Source organism: Hylaeus anthracinus, unplaced genomic scaffold (assembly GCF_026225885.1).
Source record: "Hylaeus anthracinus isolate JK02 unplaced genomic scaffold, UHH_iyHylAnth1.0_haploid 11989, whole genome shotgun sequence".
Classification (NCBI taxonomy): domain Eukaryota; kingdom Metazoa; phylum Arthropoda; class Insecta; order Hymenoptera; family Colletidae; genus Hylaeus; species Hylaeus anthracinus.
The window spans coordinates 1,793,655-1,806,026 of record NW_026534337.1 but is presented as its reverse complement, the minus strand read 5'-3'; the positions used below and the strand labels follow the sequence as shown (position 1 = coordinate 1,806,026).

The window sequence follows — 12,372 nt, the reverse complement described above, 5'->3', positions numbered from 1 at the left end:
AAGCTTAGGGTTTTGCCCATCACTGAATCAAAGTAGCAATACAGGGTGTCCCAAAAATGTTGTAACACCTTGAAAGGGGTGGTTTCAAATCACCCCCCGAACCACCCCTTTCAAGGTGTTACAACATTTTTGGGACACTCTGTACAATGAAATAGTTACGTTCTGTAGACCATGTTTATCAATATAAAAAATGTAACACAGTGCAAATTAAAATACTATAAACAAAAAAATGCACTTTTATATAGCTTTTTAGTAACTTAATCAGACTTCTAGATGTCAAACAATTAATGGATGTCTCCAAACCATCTCAATTTGTTATGTATCTGATCGATTTTTTTAGGTTATATTCAAGCAAAATTATTTGATAAAAGTCGTAGAATATTTGATTGATTCTAATTTTGGCTTAACAAATATTATACAGATTTAATGCGTCATTGTTAAATAAACAATTATTTGTGGTTTATTATTATCTCCTGAAATAATTTATACAATGTCAAATGATAAAAATCAATCTAAAATACTATCGCTTCATTCATTTGACAAACAGGTAAGATATTTTCAAAAATAATTTGAAAAATTGTATAATCTGTAGATTATTGGTTAGAATAGAATATTGCTTATGCAGATTATAAAATGGTAAAACAATTTTTCAAAAACTATATAATTTTACAATAGATCAACTCTGATAAGAATATACTTAATGAATTTAATATTTATTTTATCAGGATGTTTCGATATTACAAACGGTACAAAACATGTCTTTGGAAACTAATGAAGTTGTGACATTCGATTATTTACAAGGATGTGCAAACAGTTTTGGAAGTAAAGATTCTGGAATAAATTTATCACCTATCCCTACAAATAACTCGAATACAGAATTACAATTAGAAAATGTAAATAACAGTTACAAAAACACCAATTTGGACAACATGGATTTTAATTTATACAAAATTGAATATATTTCTGTGCAAAATGCAGTTAATTGTCCAAATGAATTAAAGAGTAAATATATAATATCAAACCATCTGAAGATGGAAAATGTAACAAAACCTATTGTCCCATTTGACGAAGGAAGTATTTATATTGATAATACAAGATTAATACCAACCATAGACACTAATATGGTTAATCCAGTGAATGCAAAAGGTAACAATGTACCTATTAAAATAAAAAAGCCTTTTATAATTGAAACAAATATTTTTACACAAATTAAAGATAAATCGCATACTTTAGAAATTAATGACAAAAATTCAAACAATGAAAATAATGATCCTGAAACTAAATTTATAACAGCAACTAATCAAAACAAAATTAAAATAAATGGTATAGATGTATTAAATAAACAAGTTAAAACGTGTGGCCAATGTTCAATGACATTTAGATACAAAAGACATTTGGATCGGCATTTGGAAGGTCATCAAAAAAATAATTGTTCTCATTGTAATGCAAAATTTGCAAGGAGAAAACACCTTGAGATACATTTATTTCGTTCACATGGAGAAAGAGCAACAAAGTATCCACATTCCTGTGATGTATGCTCTCGTAGTTTTCCTAAACGTACTTTACTAAATCGCCACCGAGCAAAACATAACTATGAAAATGGCAAGGTTTGTTCAGAATGCGGAGAAATGTTAAGAGCAGAAGATGACGATAAGGAACACAAAGAAAATCATTGTACAAAGAAGCAGTTCAAATGTAAAAGATGCTTACAAACATTTAGTATCGAGCAAACATATTTAATTCATATACAAAATCATGATAATCATAAATGCACAAAATGTGATGTTACTTTTGCATCTAAAAAGAAAGTACATGAACATTACAAAATGGTACATTCTTCAAAAATGAATCATAGTAAATTATCAAATAATGGTGAGTTTTTAAGAAGGATAACGAAAGATATATTTAATGTTTATAAGAAATCGTTATTTTGTAGGTATCTATTTCTGTGCTGATTGTAGACATACTTTTATTAAGAGGGATGATTATTCTCGTCATTTAGAGTCTACTTCGCATCTTAGTAAAATACACAGTGAAGCACTTCCAAGGGACACTTTTACTTGCCCAATTTGTTCCAAAAAGTTAATTTCACAAAGAGCACTTGATCAACATGTTAGACGTATACATAAGGGAGAAAAAAGATTTGCATGTAATATATATGGTTGTCCATTTCAGTGTGCAAGAAAATCAGACTTAGATAGGCATAAACAGTTACATGTAGAGCAAAGGAACATTGTATGTGAACAGTGTGGTAAAACTTTTACTAGTGTTAGTATTCTTAATGATCATGTTCTTTATGTACATAATAAAGAGAGGCAATTTATATGTGAAGAATGTGGTAAAGCATTTAAACGAAATAGTTTATTGAAGAGACATAAATTATCTCATCAACAATTTCGGCCATTTGTTTGTATGCAATGTAGCACTGCTTTTAAAAGATCGCATCATCTTACTCGCCATATGGAAACTTGTCACAGAATTACATTTGAAAAGAAGAAAAAGGTAAACTCAATTATATATTTCTTTCCTAAGATAATGCAAATTATTTCAAGGAAATGAACATTTACAATAACGTAATTTTCAACAGGTTGTAAAACTCATGAAAACAGAAGATGGCCTCCTTGTTCCAGTACCAGAAAAACCCAGAAAGCTTAAGCCTAAAAAACATACAATTAAAGGAGGATTTAATGCAGTTATAACATCAAATGAAAAAGTTGAATCTTCTGAAAATACGGACATCGTTAATGAACATTTTGATTCATGTTTGGAATTACAATCACTGCCTAATTCTGACGATCTCTGTGAAAATTCAACACTACCATTAGAACTTACTAATTTATTATCTTCAACAGATTCTACCCCTCATGTTCTTTCATTAGTAGATATTAATACAGAGCAGATTGTTACTGTAGAAGTTACTAGTCCAAAGACCTTAATAATGAATGATCTCGTAGATCAGTTTGATACAAATTGTACTGAAATATTGAATCTTAGTAGTTATCAAGATTTGGAATTTCAACATGGAATTTTAAATACGGATCAACATTTTTACGACCATTCAAATTATTCTGAATTATCATTAGGAGCTGTTGAAGGAACGTCATTTTTTGTAGATTCAAATATTAACAAGATAGATAATTTGCAGATGGAAAATTATTTAAATCAACCATTTCCATTATTTTTAAATCTTTAATCAAACCGAAGAAAATAACAACTGAAAACTTAAATCATGTATATATCGTATACAAAGTTGTATAAAAAATACCTTAAACTGCCTAAGTTACTTTAAATATGTATAATTAAAATTTTTTAATCAACAACGAACAAAAAAATGTGATACGTTTTATAATACTTAGCCTTCGTCGAAATTTATTATGCATTTAGTAAACTAAAATAATTGTAATTTTTGTTTATTTATAATTGTTTATATTAAATTTTATACAAAAAATGTATAATGTATAAATGGCATAAAAATTTAGTTGTTTTATCTTAAAAATATACTTTTTAATCAATACGTCTAGTATTTACTTTTTATTTATTAAATCCAAGAAATTTCCATTATTGCAATTAGCGTACATCGTTACATACAAAGGTTACAAACTGTTATAAACATAATGATACAACACGTACAGCACTTTTCCATATTATTAAAGGCAATACAGATATTTAAAGTACTCAAGTGAAACTCTTGTTGTATAATTAACTACATTAGTTACATCAGACAAAAGGAACAAATTTGTGATTGTGAATATTTGTAATATTAGGCATTCTCTTGGTTAGAACACAGATGACCGTATTCGTATTCAGTAAATGCAGATTATTGAGAAATAAAAATTGCATAATAATAAAGCTTAATTACGTTGTACCATTATTTTGTATTTAATAACACAATCTGTCCAATTCCATACTACCTTGATATCAGATCACATTTATATTATGTTTAAATTCAATTAACATTTATTAGCTACATCATTCTATCCTATTTAATAATATAAACAACCTGATTGTCTTTTATCTCAGACTAAAATATTTTCTTTATATACATAAAACTAAAAAGTATTCACATACTCTTTGCACATACATGATTGCATACATTTTACATATGTTTTCTATCGTTCATCTAGTATTTTCTAGCATCTACATACATATATCTTGTGTGGTTTTAGCATTAGATTATCATACATTTTATACATTTTTTAAAAATATTAACGTATATTTTATGTACTGTTTTGTTAATTTTGCACATAAATACGTATATTCTGCATTTATTTCAAGTTCTGCATATTTATATATGATGAAATGTGCATAAACATTGATAATCTAATCATTACTATACAAGGTAGTTTATGCAACTGCATATCTTGGTTAACTCCTATAGTATACATAATATACATTTGTATAAAAAAGTTTATATCAATTCTTTTTATAAGTACAGATGTTTTTGAAATTTCAAGGTCTACTTTGTTATTTTAAATGGTATGCCGTATTTCTTATAAAATAACGAAGTTAATTTTAAAATCTCCAAAATGCCTCTACCTAAAAAAGGAACATATGCATTGTGTAATGTGCTTTTTCGAGACATGCAACTTTTACATATTACATTTTTTCATATAATACATGCTTTCAGAGTTAATCAGGGTATACTTGTTGCATGAATTATCCTGTATATCTTTAATATTACAATTATTAATTAAACCACATATGACAAATAAAAGCGATTTAATGTTTTTTTTTCATTCGATTATTGATACTAAGACATAAATAGTTCGTATAGTCAACACGATAGTCAATATGAAGTATTATTATTTATTAATATTTTTATGTTTTGAGATATTTAATGCTGGAACATGTGTTATATGAACAAAATTTTACAGATATATACTTTAGATGAAATATATTATTCACAACATGTACATTCTTAATTTTATATTTCTTTCAACACCATGTATATTGTATAGTATGGTAATGTATTTTGAGGCACCAAGTTTTTACAGCTTCTTTGTTTTTATAGCTATATTAGTTTATAGACAATTGCAATAAAAAATGCTTAATCATATATTAGTACATTTTACAATATTTGTTTTAGGTATTATTTTTCAATTTCATTTACCTTTTAGGTTTAGTCTGTTTTCCTTCACGAAACAACTCTATATAGAAGTACACCCACTACTGCTGCAGTTGCTCCTCCAATTAAACTCCATGTAAGCTTTGATACACTTCCACTTTTATTTTCTTTTTTCATATTTTTTGAAACCGAATTGTTAATTTTAGATGTACCAAACATTTTACGATAGAGATTTTTCTCATGTTGAGCATCTTTAGCATTCTTTTCTTTTAAAATGGCTAGTTCTACTTGAATCGCTTTTGTTTCTGGTTCTAATTTTGCTGCCTGAAGTAATGTTTGATATGCCAATGCATGCTCTCCTTTATAATGCAAAAGTTTTCCTATAAATATATATTGTGTTTAGAATATGTAATTTATTATGTACTGTACCAAACATGATCTTTATTAATATTACCTTTTCTGAACAATGCCTTTACATTTTGAGGTTGACAACTCAAAACACTTTCTACACTTTTTAAAGCTGCATCATAAGCTTGTGTTTTCATTTGTGCAGCTGCTAAATTATTGTACACTTTCATACGATCCTCCAATAAAGCTTGCAATTCTGCATCAGTAGTAGAGTCTTCTACTTCATTTTGATAAGACGTACGACTTTCCATTGGTAATAAGAACTGTAATGCTCTTCGGTAACACTGAATTGCTAGTGTTGGTTCATTACGAGTAAACCACCAATTTCCGCGTTCTCGTTTGTTGTTGCTTTAAAATAATAAGAATATATAATTAACTGTTATTTCAAATACTATAAATGTTTTTACTAAATTACTTACCCGATTTCTTTTCGTTGATTAGTGCTAAGACTATCTATTTCTTCTTCTAATTCGATAGATTTCAATTCAACCATATACGAAATGACAGCATCAGGTGGTATGTTTGGTTGTTTTCCTAAATGACCATAAGCAAATCTTGGATCTACTTCAATTTCAGCAACTTCATCTAAATCCATAAGTGCAATTGCCAAGTCCAATCCCTATAATTAAAGATATAATTAATTAACAAAATAATTGAATTAATAACTATTATAAATTGTTATAAATGATGCATAATCCATTAAAGAGATAGTCAAGCCTCAACATTTTTTTCAAGATATGCTTTTACCGGGGAATAATTTTATTACTTGTAGTATGCATCATTTGAATACCATCAAATTATTATATTGTAATGTTATTTAGGTAAAATTTGTTTTTTTTATTCAATATGTTTAGAAAACTTTGATCCTTCTTAACAAAATGAAAGCAGCAGTTTTTTTAAACATTCTGCTTCTGAAACATGGAAGATATATCTTTTTAAATAATAGTTTTATCAACAAATATCTTTTCAGATTTCCTAAAAGTCCATGATATTTGCTATTTAAAAATCACATATTTATGTAACTAAATGAAATTTTAACAAAGCATTCACCAAATAACAAACAATAAAATATATCAATTTCAAGAGATTACAGTTATTTGTTTCTTAAGAATACAAAGTTAAAGACTCAACTATTTAGAAATTAAGAAATTAAGAAATTTAGAAGTAAATGGTATACAACACCTGAATCACTTCAACGTCACCTAATTGAATTTTAAGATCTTCGTATTCTTCAACTACTGTACCATCTTTTAGTTTGCCAGTAATTTTTAAAATACAAATGTCAGATCTGTTTGGTCGTGTTCCATTTTTACCCGGTTTTACAACTTTCTTTTTTAACTGTCCATTTCCTAAGATATCTATCCATTCGTCAGTTGGATGATCATTTAAAGCTGCCTCAGTCAATGGATCTTTTGGATCCACATCGAAATTTAGCTCTTCTTTAATGAAATCAGCTTGGGTTACTCCTGGTTGAACTGGTTCATCTTCCATCTTCAAGATTTCAATAAACTACTAAATTTGTATAAAATAGAAAATAGAAAAATTATAACGAAAAATGTTTAAAAAACTTTGCTCAAAGAAATTAATATAGATTTACGTTACATTGAAAAATAAAACACTTTTATCAAAAACTAATTTTATTGTAAATAAAAACAAAATTGAAATTCATAACAGTACTAGCTCATTTTCAATTCACGATAGAGAATATGTCATGTTTATCAGAAATAACAACGCTATTCACGTAATTATAAAAAATATTGATTGAAGTTGCTAACAGTGGTTAAAAATTTCGTATTTTATTTAAAAAATCGACAATGATTGACAACACGAAATATGCAATGAATATATAATCGACTGTAGAAAAATGCACACTCATTTGATAATCGCAAAATACGTGACATGTTAATTTATTATATTACAATACAATGTAGTTACTGTCTGTCAAATAATTGTTCTAAAAACAATACACACCTTCTTACTTTCAAACGTCTCAAGAACCATTAGAAATGTTATAAAATAATATCGTACTTCCGTTTATTTGCAAAGCATGCGACCATGCGATTGCATGCGATACTGTGCGACACCGGTTGGCTTCACTTATAACTGCTTATAACATGAAGTGAGCTGCACAAAGTACAAGATCGAAAATGTTCAATTGATAGTCGAATTTTCATCGAATTTACTACATTGTGATTATGTAATAAATCAGTGAAATTATTTGATTCTTTCATTTTACTGGAATAAGATTATGATCAAGTAACTGATTTTACTTTGTCTCTTGTAACTAATAAAATTTTAACTAACCACTAACATTAAATATAAAAGAAATTGTCTTGTTGATAACACCAAATAGTAAAGCTGAAAATAGTAATTCCTTTCTTATTTGACATTGACATGTGTGATTGTTTTTTACTTCGATAAAAACATTCCGACCTCACAAATGCTTATTTGGTCGTTTTATTACAACTGCTTCTGTATAATTTAACTATACAGGGTGTCCCAAAAATGTTGCAACACCTTGAAAGGGGTGGTTCAGGAGGTGATTTGAAACAACTTTTTCCTTAGCGAAAATGTTGTCCGAGGTGCGAAAACCCCGACCAATCAGAGCGCGCTCTGATTGGTCGGGGTTTTTTGTTAATATCTGCTTAACGAAGTCTCGGACAACATTTTCGCTAAGGAAACAGTTGTTTCAAATCACCTCCCGAAGCACCCCTTTCAAAGTGTTACAACATTTTTGGGACACCCTATATATCGGTATATGAATATATGTATATATACTAGGAACATCGGACTGCGCCGCCCCCAAAAATTTGAAGCCCCGGGCGGTTGCCCGACTAATGCCGGCCCTGTCTGTTCGTGGAAAAAGCAACTTGTTTGTGAGAAAACTTTGTTCGTTTGTTTCAACATTTATATTTGTACTTTAACGCGACACAATCAGATATAAAAGGTTGGAATTATGTCTACACGTTTGACAATACTTTATCGAAATATGTGGAGTCGTTTTCGGCTTATGACAGAACATTAATATTCAAACAAAAATTTTAAAAATATATTTTTTGAATATTTTTTTAATATGACTGGGCTAAATAGGCATAAAAATATAACAGATTGTAATAAAAAACAGAGTTAAAAAGATATCTCAGCAGATTTATCTGTATGCACAAATTATACCCCTCTTTGACCATACCTTGCTTCAACTTTCTATTAAATTTTTTTGATTCCGTCTTAGTAGAATTTTGTGTACGTTACTGCATAAGTGAATGTAACCAATCCAATGATCCCACATTTCTAATGTATGCGCACGCGCAAGGGATCCACATTCCACTGTGTTCCATTCAGACCATTCTGACCAATTCTGACAGAGCGCACTCCAGCTTTAGCGAGAAGCCTTTGTCCCGTAAACTCCTATTGAATTAAAGTCCCTTTATTAATAATGAAATTACTTTTATTAGTGGGTTTCGTGCTATCGGTCTTTAGTTCGAGTACTAATGCTGACGATAAAAAGGGCCCGAAAGTGACAGACAAGGTAAATAAAACAACTATAACGGTATATACGAAAATAGTAACAGACGCGTTAACAAAGAATATCTGTTTTCGTATAAAATAGGTAAAAATAAATTTTTCGAAAACAATTGCGACACTTTTATAGAATATTATTTTCGTGCTTTTTTTAAACGCTTTAACTTTCATCAATATATATTTTCATTCGTCTTTAACACGTACATATTGAACGTGTTAACGTACATATTTCAAGTATATTTATTAATATTTTCTAAATAAAAATAATATATAAAAAAAGGAATTGAACTCTGTCATAAATTTAGAAAATTCCAAAGCAATAAATCAATGTATGCGCATAGGTATGGTTTGATATCAGCATTGATGGCAAACCAGAGGGAAGAATTGAAATTGGACTTTTTGGAAAGACTGTTCCGAAGACAGTTCAGAACTTTGTAGAATTAGCTAAAAAACCTCAGGGAGAAGGATATAAGGGTAGCAAATTCCATAGAGTTATTCGTGAGTTTATGATTCAAGGAGGAGATTTTACAAAAGGAGATGGAACTGGAGGTTTGATTGTGGTTTTTTTTTAGAATATAAAATCGATATACCCAATTTCACTCGATATGAAATATTAACTTCATTTTATAAAATTTGTTTGTCTTGCATAATTTTATATTAAATATATTTTTTTTTAATTTTTAGGACATAGTATTTATGGAGCTCGTTTTGAAGATGAAAACTTCAAATTGAAGCACTATGGAGGAGGATGGTTATCTATGGCAAATGCTGGAAAAGACACTAATGGTTCTCAGTTCTTTATTACTGCCAAACAAACTCCATGGCTTGATGGTAGACATGTTGTTTTTGGCAAAATTATCAAGGGAATGGTATGTTACATTATTCAGACATATTATAATATTTTGTACATATTTTACATAAGAATAATTCTATAGGATGTTGTACGAAAAATTGAAAAAGTAAGTACCGATACTCGTGATAGACCAACAAAGGATGTTGTAATTGCTGATTGTGGAGCAGAAGTTGTAGCAGAACCATTCAGTGTATCTAAGGAAGATGCTACTGACTAAGCATTACATTTTTATTCTTTAAAGTTGATACTAACTGTGTTTGATAGCTACATATTAAAAGTACAACTTTTCTTACTTGAATACATTAATTTCATAATTCTATATGCCTCTACATTTGATTTAGTAGGAAAAATGTACTATTAAAATCTTTACTCTAAACATTGGTAGAAACATCATACACGTCAATATAATTGTTTAATATACTGTTGACAGTATTCATATATCATAATTCCTCAAAATATGTTTGAAATAAATAGAACAATTATTTATAATTATTTATGAAGATTCGGTACAAAATCTTTATTTTTAATATCTACTTCGAGACATTCAAAACGATCCATATACCTAAAACAGAACATACAGAGTTAAGAAAACACAAAATTGTATGAAAGAGAAGTTACCATACATTGTTATTGTATTCTAACTTGAATAAAAACGTACATTATGTCAGAATGCGCAATAAATTTTATATATGTATAATCGCATTTTTTAACGTAATAAATAAATATAATTTGTTTAAAATAATGTATTTTACTATTTTCCTTTTATCTGTTGTTGATTTTACTTTTTATGCGAGTAAAATACAGAGTATCTCATTAGATGCAATAATCTCTCGAATTGTAAGTCATTTAAAAAAGTGTTTCAAAAGGAATGTCTTTACAAATCTCTATATATATTTCCTTTTTTTTTAATGAAACTGTTTATATGAGCATGTAATCCATTTCGAGACAAATTCAATGACGTACAACACTTTGACGTTTTAAGATTATTCAAAATTATTTAGTGTCGTTTAAAATTTTCCTTTGTTATACAGTGAGAAATTGTATCTTCGGTGTCGTCGCAAATATACTCAGTACCTCACAAAACATGAAATTCGTGATTTTGAATAATTGTATTAAGACTTTTTCAACACCAAAATCATATTTACAGTTTCAATGCATAATACTAATATAATTAAAAATGATATTTCATATCATTGGTTATTTCAGGTTACTTCGGGTTATCTTTATGACCGAATTGAAATACTTCAGTAATGGAAGTCTTGAAGGTAACAATGGTCAATTTCGAACGCTATTAAATGACCTTAAAAAACCAAAGTATTGTAGATCAATGAATTTTTTACGGAATGGGCTGAAGCTCATTTACACTACAATATGACTATTTATTTGAATAAAGATATTTAATTCTATTAAAAAAAAAAAGTGCCACCTTGAAATCTTGAAAACATGTGTACCTAGAGAAGATTGGTGACCATCATAAAATCCCTCCCTCGAAATAGTCAATGTTTTATTTTAAACTATTTTTAAAGTTTTGAATTATTTTACCCCCATTGTGTAACACTCTGTATAACAGGTGCATTTTTACATGAGTATTATACACAGGGCCGACGTTAGGGGGCGGTCGGGCAACCACCCGTGGCGCCAGATTTTTGAGGGCGTCGCAGTCCGGTGTAGATTAGTAAAGCTGTTATATATTGTAGTTTTAACAATCTTTACAATCTAGCTACAGATTCATCGTTTGATATTATTACCTTGTCTTCTTTTCTTAAAAATTTTAAGCCTCTGGAGAAGCGCCAATATTGCTAAAACCGGCCCTGATTATACACTAGTATGACATTCTCACAAATCTCATTGTCTCAATTACAGATTATCAAATCAATTTTACTCGATGCATGTTCGTTATACAGGGTGAGGCATTTAGAACAGGCCACCTGAATAATTTGATTATTTTTAGTAGTAGAAAAAGAAAAGTGCCAAATAAGAGTCGTTTGATTTCGAAGGGGACGTAACGTGGTATCAATAATTTTTTTATTGGCGGATGCGATAGGTGATAGAGTCTCAAAAAATTCATATGTATTTTGCAATAACAGATGGACTGCCGGTTAAGTGCAGGGCAATCTGAACAGGGCCGGTGAGGGGGGGGGGGGGAATCGCTCGGGACGCCAGATTTTTGGGGGCGCCGCAGTCCGGTATCCCTAGTATACCAATACACCGATATACAGGGTGTCCCAAACACTTGGAAAGGGGTGGTTCGGGAGGTGATTTCAAACAACTTTTTCCTTAGCAAAAATGTTTATCGGAAAACACTGACCAATCAGAGCGTGCGTAGCGAAGGCTATGCGCTAAGCGGCCGCGCTCATTACCGCGGGCGCTCCACCAGTATACTCGCGCTCTGATTGGTCTGTGTTTTCCGTTAATATCTTCTCAACGAAGCCTCGGACAATATTTTCGCTAAGGAAAAAGTTGTTTGAAATCACCTCCCGAACCACCCCTTTCCAGGTGTTACAACATTTTTGGGACACCCTGTATA

General features: G+C 29.7%; 3 protein-coding genes across 12 annotated transcripts; 2 read left to right on the top strand and 1 right to left on the bottom strand.

The window, feature by feature from the left end:
* The first annotated feature begins 107 nt into the window (after positions 1 to 107).
* Positions 108 to 3,231, top strand: LOC128888011 (zinc finger protein 595-like). Its single transcript, XM_054144591.1, has 4 exons — positions 108 to 547; positions 726 to 1,872; positions 1,937 to 2,502; positions 2,588 to 3,231. Exons 1-4 carry the CDS (start codon positions 491 to 493, stop codon positions 3,191 to 3,193), a joined length of 2,376 nt encoding a protein of 791 aa, XP_054000566.1. The 5' UTR covers positions 108 to 490; the 3' UTR covers positions 3,194 to 3,231.
* Positions 2,537 to 7,597, bottom strand: LOC128888044 (peptidyl-prolyl cis-trans isomerase FKBP8). Of its 6 annotated transcripts, none has more exons than XM_054144654.1 (6): positions 7,445 to 7,597; positions 6,656 to 6,964; positions 5,893 to 6,092; positions 5,520 to 5,821; positions 5,111 to 5,445; positions 2,537 to 2,657 (listed from the first exon to the last, which is right to left on the bottom strand). In XM_054144654.1, exons 1-5 carry the CDS (start codon positions 7,472 to 7,474, stop codon positions 5,135 to 5,137), a joined length of 1,152 nt encoding a protein of 383 aa, XP_054000629.1. In that variant the 5' UTR covers positions 7,475 to 7,597; the 3' UTR covers positions 2,537 to 2,657; positions 5,111 to 5,134. The 6 variants fall into 6 exon arrangements, with proteins under 6 accessions (XP_054000629.1, XP_054000628.1, XP_054000627.1 ...); XM_054144653.1 differs by lacking the exon at positions 2,537 to 2,657 and adding an exon at positions 3,768 to 4,536; XM_054144652.1 differs by lacking the exon at positions 2,537 to 2,657 and having other exon boundaries at positions 4,816 to 5,445.
* A 113-nt stretch (positions 7,598 to 7,710) lies between these two features.
* LOC128888072 (peptidyl-prolyl cis-trans isomerase 5) lies at positions 7,711 to 11,264 on the top strand. 5 transcript variants are annotated; one of them, XM_054144698.1, is made up of 5 exons: positions 7,711 to 7,729; positions 8,926 to 8,999; positions 9,334 to 9,541; positions 9,677 to 9,861; positions 9,928 to 10,587. In XM_054144698.1, coding segments are annotated over exons 1-5 (603 nt in total). In that variant the 5' UTR covers positions 7,711 to 7,728; the 3' UTR covers positions 10,063 to 10,587. The 5 variants fall into 5 exon arrangements, with proteins under 5 accessions (XP_054000673.1, XP_054000671.1, XP_054000669.1 ...); XM_054144696.1 differs by lacking the exons at positions 7,711 to 7,729; positions 9,928 to 10,587 and adding exons at positions 8,217 to 8,349; positions 11,052 to 11,264; XM_054144694.1 differs by lacking the exon at positions 7,711 to 7,729 and adding an exon at positions 8,217 to 8,349.
* Positions 11,265 to 12,372: the final 1,108 nt, after the last annotated feature.